The 22,061-nt window shown below is 47.2% G+C and overlaps 1 protein-coding gene across 3 annotated transcripts in view; it reads right to left on the bottom strand.

Annotated features, from left to right (window-relative positions):
* LOC149342900 (lachesin-like) overlaps positions 1–22,061 on the bottom strand; it is an 88,319-nt gene that overhangs the window by 15,864 nt on the left and 50,394 nt on the right. For all 3 annotated transcript variants that reach the window (XM_089545405.1, XM_089545404.1, XM_089545403.1), the window contains 2 exons: positions 20,205–20,311; positions 1,959–2,163 (listed from right to left, as the gene is read on the bottom strand). In XM_089545405.1, the coding sequence (XP_089401531.1) occupies positions 1,959–2,163; positions 20,205–20,311 (312 nt within the window). The remainder of the gene's footprint in view (positions 1–1,958; positions 2,164–20,204; positions 20,312–22,061) is intronic.

Below are 22,061 nucleotides of genomic sequence, written 5' to 3' on the forward strand. Positions count from 1 at the left end.
CTACCACGAAACCTAGAGTTAAGCACGTCTCAATGTATGACGTTGTTTCTTGAATTTGCGCTGGAGCTTATGGATTGGTGCAGTCGTAGTCTTTTAAGGTCCTTCCGCACAGCGACCTCATAAACCTCAAGTGAGCAGCCGTACCTTACCCCAAGAAAATGTAGGGCACTAGCGCGGTGCTGAGCCTTTAGTCGGATACAATTCAAGAACGAAACGGCAGATGCCGCTCAGAGAAAGCCCTTCAGCCAATGGCTTCGACCAATTCTCATGACGCAGCGATTAATCCGATTAAGCCGTGGTTGTTACCATTCATCAAGAGGAAGAAATGGGCTTGGGCAGGGCATGTAAAGAGAAGGCAAGATAACCGCTGGTCCTTATAAGGGTAACAGAGTGGATTCCAAGAGAACGCAAGTGTAGCAGGGGGCAGCAGAAAGTTAGGTGGGCGGATGAGGTTAAGAACATGGTTAAAGAATGCAGCGCGAAAAGACAAGGGCAAACGAAGAAGTGGAAAGGACTGGCGCTGCCAGTCCTGTCCAGCGCCAATCTTGTCCACTTCTTCGTTTGTTCGTTTGTCCTTGTCTTCTCGCGCTGCATTCTTTAACCATGATCACTGGCCAACAAGCCCAAACAGCCACTTTAGAGGTTAAGAAGACTGCGGGGATACGGTGGCCGCAGCTGGCAAAGGACACTTTGATTGGATAGACATGAGAGCGAGTGAGCTTAGTCAGGCTGATGATGATGATGACGACGCATCTGCCACCCCCTGCGATTTCACGCTATCAGGCCCCAGAGTATTGGTCAAGGAGAAGAATCGGTCAACGCCATTGGATGGAGATGCTCCTCTGAGGGGAATCTGCCGCTTTGTTTTTGAGTTGCATCTGACTATAGTGCAAAACAGGACTCGCTTGCCGTTGTTAAGTTTTTGCTACCTCCGTTGTGTCGTATTCCTGAAAACACATTCACTGCCTGACAGAAAACTTACGCCACCAAAACAGTATTCGTGCCACATTGAATGAATGAATGAATGAATGAATGAATGAATGAATGAATGAATGAATGAATGAATGAATGAATGAATGAATGAATGAATGAATGAATGAATGAATGAATGAATGAATGAATGAATGAATGAATGACAAAAGCGGTATTAGATGGTGATTCCCCATATTTCGAATTTTTTTAATGCAAGATGAACGATGGCTAGAGCGAGTTGATGTTTGTCAGTTACAGTTCGTTTGAAGGCAGACTAATAAAATAGAGAGTACGAAAGGACACTATATTAACTGCATGGAATGCAACGCCTTCTGCACTTCGCAATGCAGCACTCAAGTTTTACTTGCGCTGAGCAGAACCAAAATTGACATCCAGTGCACCTGCAGCAACTCCTTTTTCTTGCCTTTATAACCACGAGTTTCATAATAAAATTTTCAGTTGATAGTCAGCGCTTGTTTGTTCGCGTGTTTCTTCCCCTGTCTTAGTTTTTCGCGCTGTACATAATGTTGATCCTTTTTCTTGCATGCTTAAGTCCAAAACGTACTCCTTGGTGATCAGGCGTGGTAAATATGTATTTACTTTGGCTTCGTTTGGGGTCGTTACCGGCGGAACCTTACAGTCACTATATATAGGAAAAGATGCAAGTCTTTTATGCTTACAGGCATTGTTGTTGTTTCTGTTGTTTCGAGGATGTAGCACATAGAAAGGCCACTGCAAACTTTCCTTCGTTAAATATATCTAACCAAATTGTTACAACAGTGATGTTTTCTTGACAATCTATTTAGTATATTTCATTATTAGAATGCCATTACAGAGCCATCTCTGCTTTTCTTTTCTCAGAAATGATAATGCACAAGCAAAGTTTGTTGGCTTCTTTGCTCGTTGTTCGGTTTTTATGAACAAGTAGACAGAAAACGAACTAACCAATTAATTAGAAGGGAAGAGAGCAGCGGTGCCTCACTCACCGAGCACGTCCAGGTAGCCGACCTGGCTCCTCATGGGCACCGTGTTGACCTGGCACATGTAGCCGCCCCGGTCCGTCTCCTGGACGCTGTCGATGACCAGCAGCCAGGTGCGGTCCGAGGGGCTCAGGTGGACGCGGTAGTTCTGCGTGATGACGCTCTTGTGGATCGTCAGGATCGTCTTGCTCTCCACGCGCAGCCACGCCACCTGGCGACAGAAAAGATGGACAGAACCGAAGGATCTGCTAAGTGTTTCGTACTCCGTCTACAATCAGGATTAGGTTCGAGTTCAAGCTCAAGAAATCAAAACCAAAAGTCAAGCTGCCCTCGCGGCGCTGCATTATATTTCCCATCTCGTAGTGTCTAGCCAGAACAATCGGCGCAATAATTGAGTTATGCTTTTCATAGTTTGCTGGCGGTGTTATCACTGTAGGAAAGAAGTGAAGAAATGAAAGGAAGAAAGTTTAACGAGCCACGGCGTCTATCGCTTTAACACACTTCAGTTGTTCTTTCACTTCGTAGCTCTCATCTTTCTTTTGTGCGTTGACGCCTGCATGCCTTCTGTAATAGTCCTGTATAGGAATGAGCATACTCTTTCGTCGATGGTCTGGTGAAATCTGTCAGGTCTGTCAGAGTCATGACCACTGATTCCGACAGACTCTCATTCAAAAGGTAGTTCGGTAATAAAACACAATAAATTAGACAGCAATGATTTAACAGGAATCACACACTCGACATTTTCACTCCAAGTTTGCCCTCTTGGTGCCTGGTCGCACAGTTGAACAGCTGTCCAGGAAATGCGTACAGTACGTTTTCAAGGTTTCTGAGTGACACGGGCCTCGACTCGCGATTGTGATGCCATAAAACGTGCGTACACATATTCTAACCTCTCTCCTCACCACATCGTCACCCTCCTTCTTCTCCTCTTATCCTTCCCCGGTGTAGAGTAGCAGGCCAATTAATAAACCTATACATTTCTATCATTACAATCACTGACCTCGTGCCACAGATACGCGCAATTGCACACTGCTTACGAAGGGGCGCTCCGCCGAATCCGACAGCTGTACATGGGCATCTGCAGTACGTCTGCTTCAGAAACTGAGCAACCCAGTTAATACAAACAGAGCACTCAGTATATGAGAATTTTTGTCTGATGGTAGAAACCGTATGGTGTACGGCGTGATGACAAGCGAGTGTATTTTTTAAAGGTTGGTACAGAAGGTTTTGAAAGAACACAGCAGTGGGGCGCAAGCAAAACAAAAGAAGGGTCTATGCATCAAGCCAGGTTGATTACACAAGCGGTCCTCTAAAAACAACGCCGAAATGTCCCTTGAGCCAGCAGATAAGTTTTAGAGGTAATGTCAACATAGCGGTTCCCGGGGAAGGTTTCGTAACGTACGGAACACACGAAAAGCGTGATATACTCGCTGCCTGCACACTGGACGCCAGGCGTGTGCTGTCCAGGTAGCGCGAGGAGTGCGTTTCACATTGTTCGGGTCAGGACAACTTGCTTGGACTTCAAGAAAATTGCGCTTATTCACTGCGAATTCCTCGTTCTGAAAACTTCTTCGGGCGCCTTCACATCACCTAAAAACAATCTTTAGTGTAACGCGGGACTAACGCGCTTGTCTGACAAGGTGGATCTGCCGCAGTAAAAAATAAAAAAATAAATGCGGATTACACAATTGGTATAGGCGAAAAATCAACACCAGCTTGGCAAGCAATAATGATTACACCCAATAAGACACAACGGGATGCACAAAGGTTTTTCTTAAACTGTAGGTGCTTCTAACGCTCCCAATTACTTCCATCAAGAATAGTAGCCGTGCGGCATTTTATTCCGGCCCATGGCGATTTTAAACTTTGCTGTTTCCGTGGCCTCACTTAAGATAATTACCACGGGACATGTCATTTCCCACGCCACAAACGCTCCCCGCCCTTGAATACCTGCTCCCCACTTCCCTAACGAAGTTTGGAGACACCTCGGACATTTTATGAAACGACTTGTCGCTTTCAGCCACACCATCATCTATTCAGTGCGAGTACGAGTGGTTTTCTAGTAATTCTTGCGACGTCATCACTGCATAACGCGAAGTATCATCGCTGGCTGGCTGTGAACTGCGTTTCGGTTTCGGTTTCTTGTTTTTATCGTTTTAATACTATTCTATTCGGTATTTCAAAAAGCGGTTTTTTGTGTCTGAACTGCTAACAAAGATTTACGAGTTATAAATCATTCATTATCAGCATTTCATCTGAGAAGCTAACACTCCATCATGATGCATGGCTCATGCATACAACCGCATGGCACTTCCTAAGCATGACAGGGAGAGAATCAAAGGTGAGGTCGATGACAATGCAATTTATGACTGCAACTTGTACAGATTCACCAAGTCTGCGTGTAATTGCTCATTCTAAAGCTGTTGTTTATGGCAGTGCAAACGTTTACAGCTATCCACGGCAATTTTCTCTTGATGCCAAAGGATACAATGCACATTTTGCTAAGCAGTCGTAATGGCGGATTGGGGAGACGTCGCACAAAATAGGAGACAAGAGTTGTAGATTCTGAAAGAATAAGAGAGCTCTAGAATAGAGGGACCCTATTGGTTAGTGGTTAAGAGAATAGCGGGGCCGCCAGTGCGCATGCTCCGAGAAATATAGCACGAGGGGAGTTATTGTTCTGCGCATGCGCGTTGGCACCCCGCTATTCCCCTATTCCCCTAATCGATAGGGCCTCCCTATTCTAAAACCCTCTATAGTCGTCACTTTTAGAACGATAGGAAAACAAAGAAAGGAAAGGTGAATTCACGCCGCGTGCTGGAGAATATTACTGCAGTTCAAGATACATAGAACTGTAGAGAGAGTGCGTAGAGCTCCCATGTGTCTTGGTCGAATTGGTTCGAGAAAGCTCTTCATTACCATCATCATCAGCCTGACTACGGCCACTGCAGGGCAAAGGCCTCTCCCATGTCTCTCCAATTAAGCCTGTTCTTTGCCAGCTGCTCCCAAAGGACAGGGTTAATTCGAGAGGCATAGGAGAGACCTTTGCTCTGCAGTGGGCGTAGTCAGGCCCACTTCAGAGACTGACTAGCTAGACTACAGTCTAGGTAGAGAAAGCTAGACTGTAATAAATAGGGGTAAATTATCGTAAACACCTCATCCATTACGTGCGCACCTGTCAACTCAAGCAAGTAAGACATAAATGCACAGAAATTGTTAGACGAATGAAGTTCCGTTCTAGAGAATGCTTTTTTCAATCCCGAACGGTCGCTATTTATGTTCGAGCCCTGCATTTTTTTACTGTGGTCGTAAAACCCAGAAGTATTATTCAGAATTCTGCATCCAGCTAAACAAGTGTGTTTGAATGACAGCGACAGCGCAACGGTAGTGCTCGATTGTGGTACTTTCGAAGCTGCAGTTGGCCCAATAACCGCGCTCAGGATGCAAAACACACTGCGAGACCGTCGCTACACATTATGATTGCAACCGTCACATTGTCATATTTGGAGAAAGAAAACTCCCCCTCGGGTTAAAATAAAGTATAAATAACTATGAAAGATATAAAGAAAAATAATAAATTTTAAATTGTGGGGCTTAACGTCCCGAAGCGGCACAGAGGCTACGAGGAGGGTGCCGTAGTGGAGAGCTCCGGTTTAATTTAGGCCACCTGCGGTTCTTTAACATGCACTGACATCGCACAGTGCGTGGGCGTTTTTTGCGTTAAACGCGGTTACGCGAGGACCTGATTTCAATAACGACGACGACGACGACGATGATGATGATAATTTGGTCTGATTTTAATGGCGCAACGCAGCTTGGCCAACGGCGTCGTGGATATCGCGTTTCCGGCCTGCCTGAGTTTAGGCCATAGACTATTACTTCCAAGTCATTCTGCCGATAAGTGCGATCTTCAACATGAGCAGATGCTTTGGATTCTCAGTGAAACTGAGAACTTACATCTCGTAAGACCCCCAGGAAAATTCCAGTAACCCTTAGGGAATTTCCTAAGGGCAGTGGATATAATATTGCAACGCCCACTGCAAGCGTCTACATGGGATAATTAGGAAGAATACGGTTTGCCTACGTTCAGGGAGCAAGCAATGAGCTTAAGCGTTCTGCTATCAGAATAATTGCTTTAAGGCACAATTTCCTTTAAGCCGCGCAATCCTCAAATTGCCTCACGTCAGCGTATCTTCGTGTAAATGAGATGGACAAGCACAGCGGAGGCGGATTCGTTAACTCCGGTTCATCGTGAATCCCCCTGACGAACACGGCCTTTACTTCGCCCAGCTCTTAAAAAATAAAAAAGAAAAACGGCTTTGATTAATTAAGTTTGCGCGAAGAATATAGACTGAAGGAAAGAGATAAAGATAATCCAACGAGTGAGCGTAGTGCACCGACCTTTAGCAAGGCCCACTTTAGTCCGCCAAGAAAAAAGTTCTTGGAAAAAGAGAACTGATCATGTATGTATAAACAAAACGGAAAAAAAGGCTAGCATGTCCGTGACTTTCTGCCATGGCTTCTTTAATCGAGACGAAGAACAAAAGATTGCAGTCTGATAAAAACCGAAGCAAAACAAATAATAAAAAAGTAAAACGTGAGACAAGGGTAGTTTGTCGAGGAGCCCCTGACATCGTTTAAGCAAAAAAAAAACTAAAGGAGACTGGAGAAAGAGGGGAAGAGAGTTTGCGCAAGGAAGGCACGGGGGCACTACGGCTGCGCGGCTTTTGTTCGCTGCCACGAAAGAAGCTGGGCGGCGGTTAAGGAGAGACGCACACACAAGCACGCGTATGCAAGCCCGAGCCTCCGCCGCCGCCGACCCTGTAAGCACCCCGCCATCAGCCCTACCCGCCCGTTTTGCACGCAGATAAGAGAGAAAATATTGGAAAGAGACGGCGGGCGCGTCGACCTGACCTCTCTCCCTTACTCCCTTTTTCGACTGATACGAAAAAGAGGCGCTGAGGGAGAGAAAGGGAAGAGAAGAGTGAGGGAGAAGGGGAGGCCTAGGGCTGAGCGCTCTCAAGCCTCATAGAGGAGGAGCCTTTTTCGGCAAAAACGAAGCAGAAGACGCAGAGAAGAAACCTTTTTTCGGCAACTGGCTTGAGAAAAAGGGGAGGCGAAGGGAAAGAAGGGGTATATCAGGGTACATGTTCCGGTAAAAAGTCGCCATTAGGAGGGCTCAAGACGAAGTGTGCACCGCTGCTCTTCGGCTTCCCGGAGGCGCTGCTCCGGAGCGCACGCGCACGCACCGTTTTCACGGTGTTGCCCGTGGAGTCGGCTCCTGTGCCGATGTCTTTTTCGATTCGCCCTTGTTGCTTTCTTGCTTGTTGCCTCCTCCCTCCCTTCGTTTCTCCCTCGGTTTCGTCCGAGAAGCATCGTATCCTCCTGTCTCGCCGCACCTTCGCTGGTGCTGTTGGCAGACGACAATGCTCCACCTCGAGAGTCACGTGACTACTACACTCCCTCACCCCCCTCTCTCTTGCAATCGCCCCAGTTCACTATACGGTCTTTTCTTTTTTTTCTCCCCTGCTGTCGCTCCCTAAGGTGCACGTAACGCAAACAGATGCCTGCCCGCCTGACCCCTGGTCCTGGTGTCTCTCCTTGAAAGTGCATCTTTCCCCCTTCTCCCTTTTACTCCCGTTGCCGAGCGGCGCCGCTGCCACATTCGCGATCATTGCCGGCGCTGCAGCAACGTTACGGACGCTACACGGATGGCTGGGGAAGCCTGCACACTGTGTGTATGCGGTGCAGTGCTGCTGCTGACTAGGTGTGTCGGAGAGGATGCTGCAACCAGCTCTCGGCTTCAGCACGCCGCCATCACGTTGTTAGAGATATTCGGAGTGCTGCGTCCTTTCCATATTTTCTGGTTGTCCAACCGTACACTGAATGTTCCCAAAAAGTGATTGTTATAATACCGTCGGTGGCTGTGTCTGGTGGTGCCTGAAAGCCACGATTACTCCCTAATTGATGGTCCTTGATGGTCCTGCCGTCCTACACACATACAAAAAAAATTCATTACATATAGTGGTAATGTGGATGACCGGCGCGAGCTGCGATATCGTGAATTTGCAAATAATCGCTTCTTTCACAATTGGTTTCGGCCTCGCGGGCCCGCATCTCGGCATCCTGGAAGATCAGACGGGTGGCTTCGGCGGGTTGTTCTTGCCTCGAACATTTCGGTAGCGCCGAAGGCTCCCGTGCTGCTTCGACTGCTTCGAATAAAGATTAGCTTCAGGATATTTTCTTAACAGGCGGTTCAAAGCGCTTGCCGCAATCTTCTTGCAACCGCGCACCACAGCTGATTATGAAGAAGCTAGCCTGAAGAACGAACGGTGTGGACGGGACGGTCACGGGATCGCGGACGCTTTTTGACTACGACGACTAGTATCATGCGTTGCCCAAGAACATTCGCACAACAGACGATAACGATCATCGATTACGTTATGAACAATGCCAGCGACTGAGACGTTTATATTCACGGGTTCTCAATTTTTTTTTTTGCCTCAAAGAACCCGAACAGCCTTAGCCTTAAATATGTACCACGCAGCCCCCCCCCCCCCCCCCCCTCTCCACTGCGGTTACAATCTGTTGGTGCTGCTTTTCAATGTACGCGTCGCGCTTTTTTAAAGCGTTTTGTTCCTTTTCGTCAGCATTTGTTTCTTTACCTGCTCTCAGGAATCAGTATTATTAATTGACCATCTCTCAATCATGCTCAGACCTTTTAACTCCAAGATCGCAGAAAACTATTCTTCGTTCCCGATCAAGCAGCCAACTTTACGGAGGCTGCGCGAACAGCCCGCGCGTAAAAGGGTATTGGAATCACATGACGGCTTGCGCAGTTTTCTTTCGATATCTTCCTCTGTTTGCTCCGGCGGCAGTGCGGCTTCGGTGTTTCACATTTTATATTTCGGCGTGAACTGACTTTTCGACGCAGACGGGCCAGGCAGCAGAAAAAAATTTGCCCCATCACCATCGAATCGCCTAGAAAACGCTACATGAGATGCTCAAGCTATTAATTTTTTTTTGTCTTTGCTTTCTTCAGCTAGCCCGTAGGTGTAGCCCACGGCTTCATTCGCTTCGCGCACGGGTGCACGCACTCCAACACGCGTCGCCATGTATGCGCCATGTTCTTTCCGTACCGTGTCGCAGGTGTTCCAAACAAATGTACTATCGGGGACAAAAGTGGTATACTGCACGCGGCGGGAGCCGGAGCAGTGGAAAACTCCGTTGCAACTCCATCTACAGGCGGCATTTGGGATCGAGACAGCCCGTGCGTGACCTTTATTATTAGCAGGCAAGTCGCTTGGCTCGTTTTAACGTTTCGTGCTTTAGCTCGCCAAATGCCGCAGTTTTCCGTTGCTCCGGCTCCCGCCGCGTGGAGTATACCACTTTTGCCCCCGATAGTACACTGGCGCGGCCAAGCGCAGCAGAGTCTTGGCTCGGGAGTAAGTTCGAGCAGCCGCTTCTTTCTTCAAAACTTGAGCCTGTCACGCTGTTACTGGCGCGCTTCTAAGGTCTTACTGTGAACGGCGCCCACACCAACGGCGCGAAACTGAGGAACGAGCTAAGAAGAGCTGAAGCTACGAAATAACTTTTAACGAAGCAGGAGGGGCAACCGGCCGTTATGGATGCTCCGGGAACCCAGAAAAGCAGCCCGCGGGACCCCCGAGTTCTGCGGAACTCACTTTGAGAACGCCCCTTCTCTGTAAACACTTGCAAGCTAGTCGATTTATTCTTGTATCTTACAAAATGTGGTCGCGAAAAGGGAACAGACGTGCTTGTTTTTAGGCTTCACGTAGTATGTATTCAATTTTCATAAAAATCGGGGCAGTTGTTCTTTTAAATCAGGAAATATGTATCAAGTTCGTGTGCTTCGGAGAGGCTCCCACGAAAGCCGCAAATCGGTGGGGCCCTCTACGTAATACAGTAATATAGAATTATAGTAATATGGAATTCTCACCTTTATCATTATTCAGCTCAAGGCACTTATTAACATGCTTTTTCGTCGCTACAGTTGTGGTTTTTGGGAACATGCTGTCCTCTACATGAAAATAAATGGGTTGTATAAAGCAATCAGGTGCACTAGTTGCGGCAAGGAAGTGCGTTTCTTGATTTTTTTAGAAAGCACGGTTATGTGGAAAATTTCCACGAAGGTTCTTCTGTCTGTCTGTCAGTTCTGTCTTGGGGACAGCCCACTTTTGTCCACACCTGAATGAGACGTTCCAGCCCAAGTTCGAAACGAAATGTTAAAAGTACGCTGAAGGCTATCCACTGTAGTTGACATTCTAACCTGTTTGGCAGCATCACTAAATGACAACAAATGACAGAAATTGTAAAGTACGGCCAAGCAAACAAGGATTACACATAGGGCAAAAGAAAAAAGAAAACGTCATTTTCGGCTCATATGCGCCCTTATAGCTGAATACCTCATTAACAGGGGCCCGCTGTGAACTATGCGGGAGTTATCCTGACACAAAACACACATCCTGGACTTTACCTCGCTTCCACCAATCCCCAAATTTCTTTCTCTGACACATCGTTTGTCACTTTGTTTCCTCATATCGGACTTCGCCTTGTTCTCTAACCTCGTCTAGCATGACACGCCTCCCTTCTCCTAAACCACTGTGCCCGCCCAGGCTTCTTGTAGCCCAAAAGCTTTCTTTTCTTCCCAATTCGGTCGTGGGGTGTCGTGAATAAAGTATGTCACTCCCTCATTCTGCCTTTTAGCAGCTGCTTTGAAGGAAAGCTGTAAATCCCAGTATCCGAAGACTACTCCCAAGATTCCAATCCACCTTTTTCACAAGGCCGCTCTGCGCATGAGCGCCTCTTTTCCTCCAGCTCCACTGGTTGCATAGAAAACCACCAGATCCTAACGCGCATGCGCAGTTCATGTTAGTGACAGGAGCATGCGACAGATGGCGGCAGCTGCAAAGCACACACTTGTCACTACGCAGGCGCAGCAGGATCTTCGTGGAACCAGATCGCGTCTGCATATCGCACCTCCGTTTGTTTTCAACCAGTAGCAGATGAAATTTCGCTACTGACCAGAAGGCGGCACATATCTTGTGAAAAAGGCGGATTCCCGAGACCATTAATGCCACATTCCCTGGAGCACCCATCCTCCTCCCCTTAGCCCACATGTTCCGGAATGAGGCCCACCGAACCACATGGCCGCCGTCCAGTGCACCCATTCCCTTGACCAGATGCGCGTATGGCCCAGATAATGCCGCGTTGATTATAGCTCCAGCCACATAAGTCGGTTTCGAAAAATTAATCCGTCTCCGGCTACCTTTTCTTCCTTTGTCCCACTTTATAGTCTTCGTGCCTGTTCTGCATGGATAAAGTTAAGGAGAGAGCGCCCCATCAACAGGACCTGAGTGGAAATGGGTGCACAATTATTCGGCTCTCTTTCATAGCGAGAAGCTCTAATAAGGAGCTCGTCCATGACGCAATGGTTCTGCTGCGCGAAAGGGACGAGGGCGGAGAACTTGTCGTTCCTGTGGACTCTTCACGCGCTTGACGTGTTTGATTAGACTGTAGGTGCTCCGTTTAAAGCTCTTGCATACGCTTAGTACTGCTTCGCGAAATAAGGTTAAAAAGCTGCGCTCGCGCATACTTAAGTGTTGCTCCTACGCCCTCGTCCCTTTCGCACAGCAGATACGTTGCATCAAAAATGAACCAGCCAGTCTCACAAGATTTATTTGTGCATTCGTGATGGCCGTCGGCAATCATGATCTTGCCCGCAGCAGCTGGCTAGCATGCCTAACACTATATGGCGCTGCGGATAGCGTTACGTCATCTCCGGGGCGGAAAGCGCTGTCGAAAATGCCCAGCCGCAGCTGCAGCAGTTTGAGAATTCCTTTGATCGCTTCGCTCAAGAGCGATAAATACAGCATCACCGCAGGCAGTACATTGCTTCCAACGCCCTTGAACGTTGGAAGCACCAGGAGGCAGAGGCTCTGGTTGTGCCTGGCCTGTCGGCGGCCATGCATAGTCGATAGGGGTTTGCGACAGTCGCCGCCTTCTCCAGCTAAGCGCAAACAACCCTTAGAGGACAAGTACACCACTCGGAGAACCACGCCAGCTTTTCGCTCGAATAAGCCGTGTTATGCCGTCAGCGTTACCGTTGTAATTTTTATTCGCAAAGCGCTGCTTTACAGAGGAGCATTCGGCAGTCATCCCAGAAGCTTGCGCTCGGAACTGAGCCACCACTCTACATGTGAGGTTTACTGTCGCTAGGAGTGACTGAACAAAGGCGTCCATGCCTAACATATTAACTCGAAAGCGTTAAACGTCCCGTTCGGCTGAAAACCCGGTCGTGACTGGAAAATCCTGATTGGTCAAGAGGGTAGTGATGTATAAAAACAGTTTCGCTGTTAAATACAAAAAAAAAAAGCTGGTTAAGAGAAATCCAGTCGCTGATCTTTTGATTGGGAGCCGGGCACTCTACGTCGGCACCATTGAGAAACGCTTGTTCAACGGAATGAATGGAGGTCTTTTGCGAGCCCCTCACACCGCACAGAAGGAGAATTACATTACAGGAACACTCATTTATTGGGATCCCTAATTAAGTGCACCAATTAATATGGATGATGATGTGTAATAGAACAGTATGTGATGGCAACACGAGTCCAGATGTCGGCGAAAGGGTGTCTCAGGGCACCCTCACGCGACCGTAGGGATCCTTCAATGCTATCGCGCCAATACATGCCCCTCAAAATTTGCTTGGACGTGGTGAGATTTTATTATATGAGGCGTTGCCCAGGCTCGCCTGGATGAGATGGCGCCACGCATGACGCCACTGCAGAGCGCCGGGCTGCATGAGCCGAACCCAGTTACACCATGAATGACAGCGTAATTTCGTTTCGCGCATCCTAACAGAGAAGGATAAACAAGGATACTATAGTTACCACAAAAGAGCTGCCTCGGCATCTCGCGTTACGGCCTGGTAAGTGTCCTTTGAATTCATTTATAACCAAAGGGCAAAGGTAGGATTTTTCGGTCACGGAAGACTGCAACGACAGCTCTGTAATCGTCTACGCGAGAGGAGGCCCCATGAACGGTTATGTTCACAAAAACATGCGGGAACTAACCCCCCTGCGTAAGAGGACGCGTACAAGAATCACAGGCTCGGCGAAAACCAGACAAGCGTGCGAACAAGACTGCAAGCACTCTCCTAAACAAACGAACTCACAGTGGGCGCAAACATCTGAACAACCCAATGCAGCCCCCATAGCTCTGGACAACAGGGCCCGCTATCTCGAGGTAGACCGTACGGCCACACAGAGACCGGCACGTCGCAAGCAGAACAGCATCGTCAGAAAAACCAAACAAGGAGACGAACAGGGAGGTGACCGGCGTCGTGTATAAATATAAAGAAGACTGAGAGGGATGTTCAAGAGAGACCTAAAGGACAGAGCACCGAACGCTGCTTTCTACCCGACGGCGCTTCGACCCGTAAAAGCGCAGATTTCGCTGCAACTCAGTCGCAGTCGGACGCGGTACGGGAGCTCCCGGATCGCTGCGGACAGGCAAGCATCGGAACGTGCAAGCAGGGTCGGAGCGGGGCACAAAAAGTAGCCATAATAATAAAGCGAGAAATCGTCGCATCGGGCTTCGGAGCGGAGACCGGCTCGTTCTCTGTTTCCCCACCGCTGACACGAACACGCACAAATGGATTGAAGAAGAAAAAAAAAATAACACGTGGCTAAGAAACGAAAAGCACAATGAGGAGGAGCGGTCGGCTCGTGCGGGGCGCGCTCGTATTCGAGATATAAAGCAAAGGGAAGAGCGTCGCGCAGAGGGCAAGAGAAGACGAAGGGGAAAGGGGCGGCGGTGAAAGTGGGGGGATCGCTCGTTTAATGGGGCCATTGCGGGAATAATTCATGAGACCCGAGCTGGTCCAATTACTGGGCTCAGTGCCCTACCGTCGCTGACGGGCTGCATTACTAAGCACCTTCCTTTCGGCCGTCCGTTTCTCTCCTTCGGTCTTCCTTTTTTTTCGTTTTCACCAACACGCCGCGCTCCGGCGAACGTTTCTTCTCGCATAGACAAAGATTTGCACTCAACAAGCAAGCAGAAAGCTGCCTTGTAAGTAAGCACAAAATTAAACCCGAGCGAAAAGGACGAGCGAAAGAAAGAATGGCAGAGAGAGGACAGAGAAGAAGCCTACCAAGGAGCGTTTCAACGCCGCGGGAATAAAAATTTCACTTAGCGACTGGCGTAGTAAAGCCGCGCCGTCGACTATAGGTACAGGAGAGGGAGAAAAGAGGGGAAAAAGGGAAGACAGAGGTCGGTGTAGAGAGGCGACGGGGAGAGGATGTGGAGAGAGGATGTGGAAAACGGAACGGAGCGGAGGCCACGAGGGAAGCGGCCGGATTATGCATGGAAAAAACGGGGGAAGAGTGTCCGCGGGCAAAGCCATCATTTATCGAAAATGTACGCCGCGCGGACGCCGCCGTATTCATGCGCGGTTCTTGTTCCCTTTGCGTGTATGTGTGCGTGCGTGCGTAGGTGCGTGCGCGCGTACGTGCGTGTGTATACAGGGGCGCGAGACCATGCGCAAGGAAGAGCACCTGGAATAACAATAATTCCGGAAGCGTGTCATGCTCTCACCGCCCTTTCATTCCATGTCCTTCGGATAACTACGCATACTTTTCTCTTTTGTTTTTTTCGCGTGCATACTTCCATTATGTTTCCTTACATAGTTTGTGAGCGTTTGTGAACGTCGTCGACGTCGTCGTCGGAAATTTTATTTAACGAAGGAAGCCAGGACATAGTTAAGCAGGTGCTCCTGGTTTGCCGGCGTCGCCGCGTTTTGGGGATACGGAAGGGGAAGCAGGGAAGAAAAGGGTGCTCGTTAGGGAAAAGCCAGCGCACGCTCAAAGAAAGCGACTCTGCGCGCAGCGTTGCTCGTCTCGCCTGCAATCAACTCTAACAACACGTTTCAGATTCTGCAACGCGATGGCAACATAAAAAAGGGGGAAGCAACATAAAAAAGGGAAAAAGAGGAACAAAGGGAAAAGGCGGTGCATATTCCTTTTGCGCGCGACAGCGGGCACTGCACAACGAGTGGCCCATGAAGACGGTGCGGAGAATCTTATATCCGGCACCGGCGGGTAGCTGCGGGCGGGTGGAATTTTGTTTTTGACGCTGGGCCTCATCAGGGAAAGGCGTGAAACACTCGTCGCGCGCGGATCTCAAGCCGCCGCCTCGGCGCAATTCCTTACGTTGTTGCGGCGCGCTCCCGAATAAAGATTGCGTTCGCGCATTCCTCTTCTTTTCCCGACGCGTATTGTTTTCTTGTTCGTTTGTCTGAGCGGCACAAAAAAAAGTTGGAATTTCGGCACAGTGCCCTGACGACACCGTGACGAAATTTGGCGCGTGACAGCCTTTTGCGTGATATCGCGCTGCCTTAAGCCGTTGTTGTGCAAAGTAATTAATGCAGCACCTGTGGGGACGTTATTTTGGCAGAATCGCACTGCTTCTGCGCTACGGCATAAGAATAGAAAATGGAGGACACAGAAAGTGCGTAGGCGACAGCGCGTCTGTGGTTGTTCGTGGTTTTCGGTAAACAGCATAGACGGACCAAATTTCGAAAAGGAGAGCAGGAATGAATCAGAAAAAGGGTTGGATGTGCTCTGATCATGGTATGGAAGAGGGTCCACAATAAAGCATTGAGTATTGTCCAAAGGCATGTTATCAACGGAGAGGGCAGCACAAAAGCTGTAAATCTAAAACAATAACACCACTCAGGGTGTAGACGTGTGCCAAGAAGTTTAGAAGTTTAAATTAGTCATTGGTAGAGCTTGGCAACCGGAGCTGACGGATACTTACATTTCCTTTTTAACTACATGAAAATTAGGCGATGAAAACTACCCGAAGAGGGTTCTTTCTCTCTCTTTCTGCAGCTATAGCGCTCTGCTGCTGCGAAAAAGGTTTTGGGCTCGATTCCCGCCCGTGGCGCCCACGTTTAGATGGTGTGACACGCAAAAGACGCCCGTGGGCTGCGCGATGTCGCCAAGCATTAAAGAACACCAGGTGGTTGATATTAATCGGGAGTCCTCCCTACTGCGTCCCTCATAGCCCATGTGGAGCTTCCAGACGTCAGGCCCTCTATACTGTACAAGAAAGGAAATCTATTTCGTATCCCTATCTTACGAAGATTCTTCTCCCGGCTTATTCTTCTGGTCCTTAATAAGTGCTGGCTGTAATGCCAGTGCTGAGCGAAAGCAAGCTGTGTTCGCGAAATTATTAAAACAGTGAGGATACCGGGCATGACTGCCACTGAACCTGCTTGCCCCTGCCGCTGAACTGCCCCTCAACAAACATAGACAGGAACAGTATTATACAGCTTATGATTAGATGGGAAGAAATCGTGGCCGAGGGGAAGAGTGCTCGGCATCGAGGTCTAGGTTAGGGCATTCTACTCTAATTCGGTTGCAAACTTTGCCTCCGTCAGTAGGTGGAATACAGGGTAGAGCGGCCGTAGGAGGCAGCTCAGAGCATACAGCTTGTTTTTTTTTTGTTTTTTTGCTGCTGAATGGCGTATGTGGACGGGACGAGGACGATCACAGCGACGATGACGTTAAACCCGGAGACTATGCTGATACAGCTAGCGCTAGGAAACAGACACAGCTGTCCGAATTGACAAAAAAATGGCGTATGAAGGCGTTTAAAAATGAGTTGGTTCTGCCCATATGGCGCGTTTAAATATGCATCTTGTGCATTTTACATGAAATTATACGCTTCCCATGATGCTAACGCTTAATGATATGAGATTTTACTCGCACAGATGTTAACCTTTCTCAATGACGGCTTTTCTTTCTTGGCAATACCAGTGACAATGGCAACTGGCGAAAATTTCAATGTTATCTGCGTAGAGTCTCGTTGAATAAAGCCTCTTTGTGAAATCTCCGTGAGTGAAGCCTTCACCCTCCAGAAGCTCCACCTATCAGCTACCTGGCCACCCAACTCCCCTCCCCGCCCTCCTCGACTCACATCCCTTTCTAATTGTATACATCCACCCAGTAAAATCATCCATAAGTGTCACAGCTTCAGCGTAATCATTGAGGATAAATCCAACTGTTATCGCAACTTTCTCGAATCAGGTTTTTCGATTGTCCTGTGATTTTTTTTTTGTTACAGTGACAGCTATATGTTGGCCGTTCGGCGAAATCACATTGTTGTCGGTGTCGCCCCTCACCTTCTGGTGATAAGTGTCCCGTTGTCAGGACAGGCGAGCTTTCGGCTTGACGAGCGCCTCAAGCAAGCCGAGACTACGCTTTTGATCTGGCCCCTCCCCCTCTTATCACCCTCCTCCGCCGGCCTCCACACATACCTTGTGAGCGTCTACTGTATCAATCTACTCCTCTTAGGAAAAGGGATTCACTGCTTACCTATGGCTCTGTTGCAAATGTAGCGAAAAATGCACAAGAATAATTCCATACCACTACCGACACTTACTGAAGACTCGACCACCTCAGTTGCTGTCGCTGAAATTCACATCATCTCAAGGATGACTTTATTTTCACCTAAAATTTAGGCTTGGCACAGATATAAGAAAGATACGTACCCATTAACCTCAAAAGAGAGGTCTAAGATAGAGAAAAAAATATTTACTCACAAAACAGCTAGCGCTGATTACGATGAGAACCAGCGGGAGCTGGAAGTTAATCAGAAAGAATTCGAAAACACAGTTTGTAGCGCTTCTAGAGGATACCTAAAAAATCACAGGTGCGCAGAACCCAACTATTAATACGCCGAGTACGAGTTGGCGTTTACACGAGTCATAACCAGAGAGAGTATTGCACAAAATTCAAGGCTAGCATGGCCTGTTTGAGAGCAGTTGGCACGGGGACAATGTTATATTGTGCCCGGGAAAACTCATAACGAGTACATATTACTGAGTTGCTTTAAGAAATAGCTGAGGATCCGGCCAATTACTTCTTTCTTCTAACTGTCGTGGTTATCTCTTTGCAAAGAAAAGTTGTAGCAATAAGAGTGAATCAATAAGGGCAACCTCAAGTCAGAGGTGTGACGACATTCGAAGTTTCGAATTCGTCGAAACATTCGAAGTGTGTTTGTGTAGCTTGGCCTTCCTTTTTCTTTTTTTTTCTAGCTCATATGATGCGAATGAAAGGGTTCTAAATTATATGTATGAAATGGAGAAAACGAAGCTCAATTAAACAATGCATTGTACTGGCTCGCAAGTATAGGTGTCTTTCGTGGACATCAACGGCTACGCTTTCACCACAAGTCAAATAGATTGTGTAAATTTATATCTATCTTTGCATAATGTTCACAGCTTCACTTCACAATTTCATTCACCTCGACCTCTTGACGGGCCTAATTTCACTCTGAGAGGTCGTATCAATGTAACAAACAAAAGTTCGACCTATTTATGGAGCAAAAAAGAAAGACTAGCTTGATAACCTCCAGAATAATCTCCACAAATAAGTAAAACAACAAGTTGGAGAGAAAGAAACGAGATAAAGAAAAAGTCGAGAGACAAGCCCATGCTTCAGCGAAAAACGTGGTATGGGCGGAATTAAGCGCATCTCTTAATTACGCGGAACATTGCGTTCCGCCTCTTCCTCCCCGCTTCCCCCGACGTCCGCACGCCGCTGTCCATTCTGCAGCAGCACTCTGCGTCCCATAACCCTCTTCTTTCCAACGCCTATGCAAAAATAAATACAAAGAGAAAAGGATGGAGGCAACGACAAGAGGAGGAGTGCATGGGTGGGACCGTAGAAAACTGCCGCGCGTCAACCGGGGAGGATTTTCGCATTGTGGGGAAAATTACTCGAGCTGATAAAATTAGAAGCGACGCCACGCGGAAGGACGGTGCGTGGCAAAGGCGAGAAAGAAAGATCCCGTTGCACCTTTTGCAGAAACCGTTAAAACATAAAGCTCAGCCTGCAGCCGAGAAGTGTTCCGAATTTTTTTTGCTACACCTAGTTGCCTGAGTTAACATGCGATTAGATTCCTACTATAATCCAAGCGCTAAAATACACTTTCCTTGCTTGCATGTGCATGGTTGCGTGTGGCCTAATTTCAGATATGCCGCTGCGGTGGCTCAGCGGTTATGGCGCTCGGCTGCTGACCCAAAAGACGCGGGTTCGATCCCGGCCGCGGCGGCTAGAATTTCTTTGGAGGAGAAATTCTAGAGGCCCGTGTACTGTGCGATGTCAGTGCACGTTAAAGAACCCCAGGTGGTCGAAATTTCCGGAGCCCTCCACTACGGCGTCTCTCATAGTCTTAGTCGCTTTGGGACGTTAAACCCCATAAACCAAACCAAACCTAATTTCAGATATATTATTGGCTCCCAACAACAAAGATTAAACACTGCGGCAAGCATAGCACTAATATCGATAGTAAAGCCGAATAACAGCTGAGCACTCTCTATCAGCACATACAACTGCGCTTTATTCAAATAATGGCGAGACGATATTTGCTTTTTTTTCCCCCTGTCAGTGTCATTTCGGAGTCGGCTGGTACTTTGTCTATCTTTTTAGAGGTTATTTCGATATGCGGTCCCATAAGGTATGACAAATTAGAAGCCCGGTTTGCATAAGAACGGTTCTGTGAGTTTGATCGTGTTAACACCGATGACCTGGTCACTCGCTTTATTGAGAATAACGCTGTTTTAATCGCGACAGCACATTGCTTCTTCAGCAGTGGATGAGACATCATGCATTCGAGCCGAAAGAGTTTTTAGTCGTTCCAAAAACGAGACAGCCTATAGTTTTTTTGTTTACTATTTTTAAGAAGCATGACTGAGATCGTATAAAAGTTTTAACAATCTTGTATTTGCTTTGTAGATGAAAGTAATCTGTTTTACATTTTCTTCTGCAGCGCGGTCTCCTAACTTTTTCACCAGTCTCTGCATGCTCGAGCTCTGCTATGAGCTCAGTGCGCCGTTTTCGACCCGACAAAATTTATACATGACCTACAGCAAAAGCAAAGTCGCAAAACGTCTGACTTGTCGACCGAGAAAAGCTTAAGAACATAGCTCTGAAAAAATGTTGGCTGAGTTATTTCGCAGCCACTGTCGACCAGCGTGTGTTGTGAACACGACCCGCAAGCACTAATCGCTCTTCTTTACAATGTAGTTGTGACTAAACGAATACGACGAAGGGATTTGCATGCCAACTCCAATCCACGTCGTTCAAAAATTTCCTCAAAGGAACCTCGATACCAGGGCTTTCGCGAACGACAAATTATAAAAGTTTCCTAAATATGACAACTTACCCGATACTGTCCCAAGTTGTTGACCATGCAGGGCAGCTTTACTGTGCGGCCAACAATAGCGCTCACATTCGGCACAGGCTCAGCAAACTCTGGTAGGACTTCGTAATCTGCGAGAGAATCAAGGAAATACATTGAACGCTGTGCGGCAAAAAGGCACTGTTAGCCTTGACAGTAAGTTTCAGTGTTGAAAATGACGCATAACGCAAAGGTTACAAACAAAGTATATTCCAGCAGTACCAGAAAACCAACGTAAACGAACGGTTAATCGTCGCTGAGCTGGGTCCATGAATATCAGAAATAGGACGCTGTTCCTTAAAAAGAAAAATGACTGACGACTTCCGCCATGCCTGTATGAAAAACCTGCTCGGGGACCGACGATAAACATTGCATATTCTGTTTACGCAAGAATGAAGCCGAGTACGTTTTCATATAACGACTTCAGCGTCTTTGTTGCTATATTTGCTTTTTTTCTACGAATGAAACAGGCCCAAAATGCATTAGGGTAGATGTAACGATCTGTTCCTTCCACTAATCTATTTTCTCCTCTTGCAGTGCTAGCCGACACTCTGGAAAATGGTCTGCACTGGGTGAAATGCAAACAAGGGAAACCTTTAATGGTGCCCTACGGCCTAAGCTTACTAAAGTGCTTGGCCTTTTTTTTGTTGTTCTTGTTGTTGTTGTCGTCACCCGAAACGTTGCAGATGGGACAGGCCGAATTTAAACAAGCTTGTGTATGGTTGCAAACATTCATAATTAAGAAAAAACAAAAACTAACACAGCCTGCTTTTAGTGAAATGAACTGGCAACGATTTTATTTGATATGCTGGAAGCAAGCAAACAAGAAAATGACACGGTCGATGTCCAACTGAATAATTGTGTTCCATATGATAGATTAAATGCTTGGTCTCTGGCAATTAAAAATACAAATCCACGCACCTGACTCCCTATATGCTATAGAGTAGCAAAAAGGCTACAATAAGAGACCTTAAAACACAGATCACAGTGAAACAAATGGAGAAGGACGTATAATATACTCTAAACGCTACCAGTATAAACGCACACACTAACTGCGCTCAGCAGAATGTTTATTGAATAATTTTTGCGAGTATGAAAATTGACGGCCACTGTTTTCTTTCGGACTGTGATTGCGTGCTGACATAACCTAGATGCCGAAACCGCTTTCGCGTAATACTCATAATTTGTTTTTGAAAACTTTTCAAAGCCTAATTTTGGACACTCTCTATAAATAGCATTAAGACATGAAAATGAAGTAAAAGATAGTTCGATTCCCATTGGACCAACGAAGCACGCTTCCTTCTGAAGATTCAGAACTAGGACAGATAATGACTGCTTTAAGTTCGCTCTAAGCCGTCACAAAGGACACATTTGTATCGGCCTTTGTTAGACAGTGTTTTCATAGTGATTTACCGCAATGTTAAATCCATAATTATGCATGCTCTGTGTTTTCATGTTCTCATCAGGTTAACTTGCTGAATGCACATCATTTTGCTGTGTTCTCTGCGTTGCTTTCCGCTCTGCTGATTGTTTCGGTACATTGTTTTCATTTCCTGCGTTGAACCTGATTGAATTTGTCAATTCTGGACTGGGAGTTATGTCGCGAAGAGCCTCACTTTCTTCTTTTTATCAGGCAGGCATTTTTCTTCTTCTTGTGGCAGTCCTTGTTATATTTTTATTTATTCCTCCATGTCTACGTTTATGTATTTAAACCTAATATTACTATCAGACTACGAGAATCTGTGGGCCCTGCGAGGCTATGGTCACTTCGCGATATTATGTGAGTAGCCTCGGGACTCGGAAAGAGCTCGAGGGCTCCTTGGTTAATTCCACTTTTTTATA

This window comes from Amblyomma mixtum, chromosome 5 (assembly GCF_055824585.1).
Source record: "Amblyomma mixtum isolate Tamu chromosome 5, ASM5582458v1, whole genome shotgun sequence".
In the NCBI taxonomy this organism is placed as follows: domain Eukaryota; kingdom Metazoa; phylum Arthropoda; class Arachnida; order Ixodida; family Ixodidae; genus Amblyomma; species Amblyomma mixtum.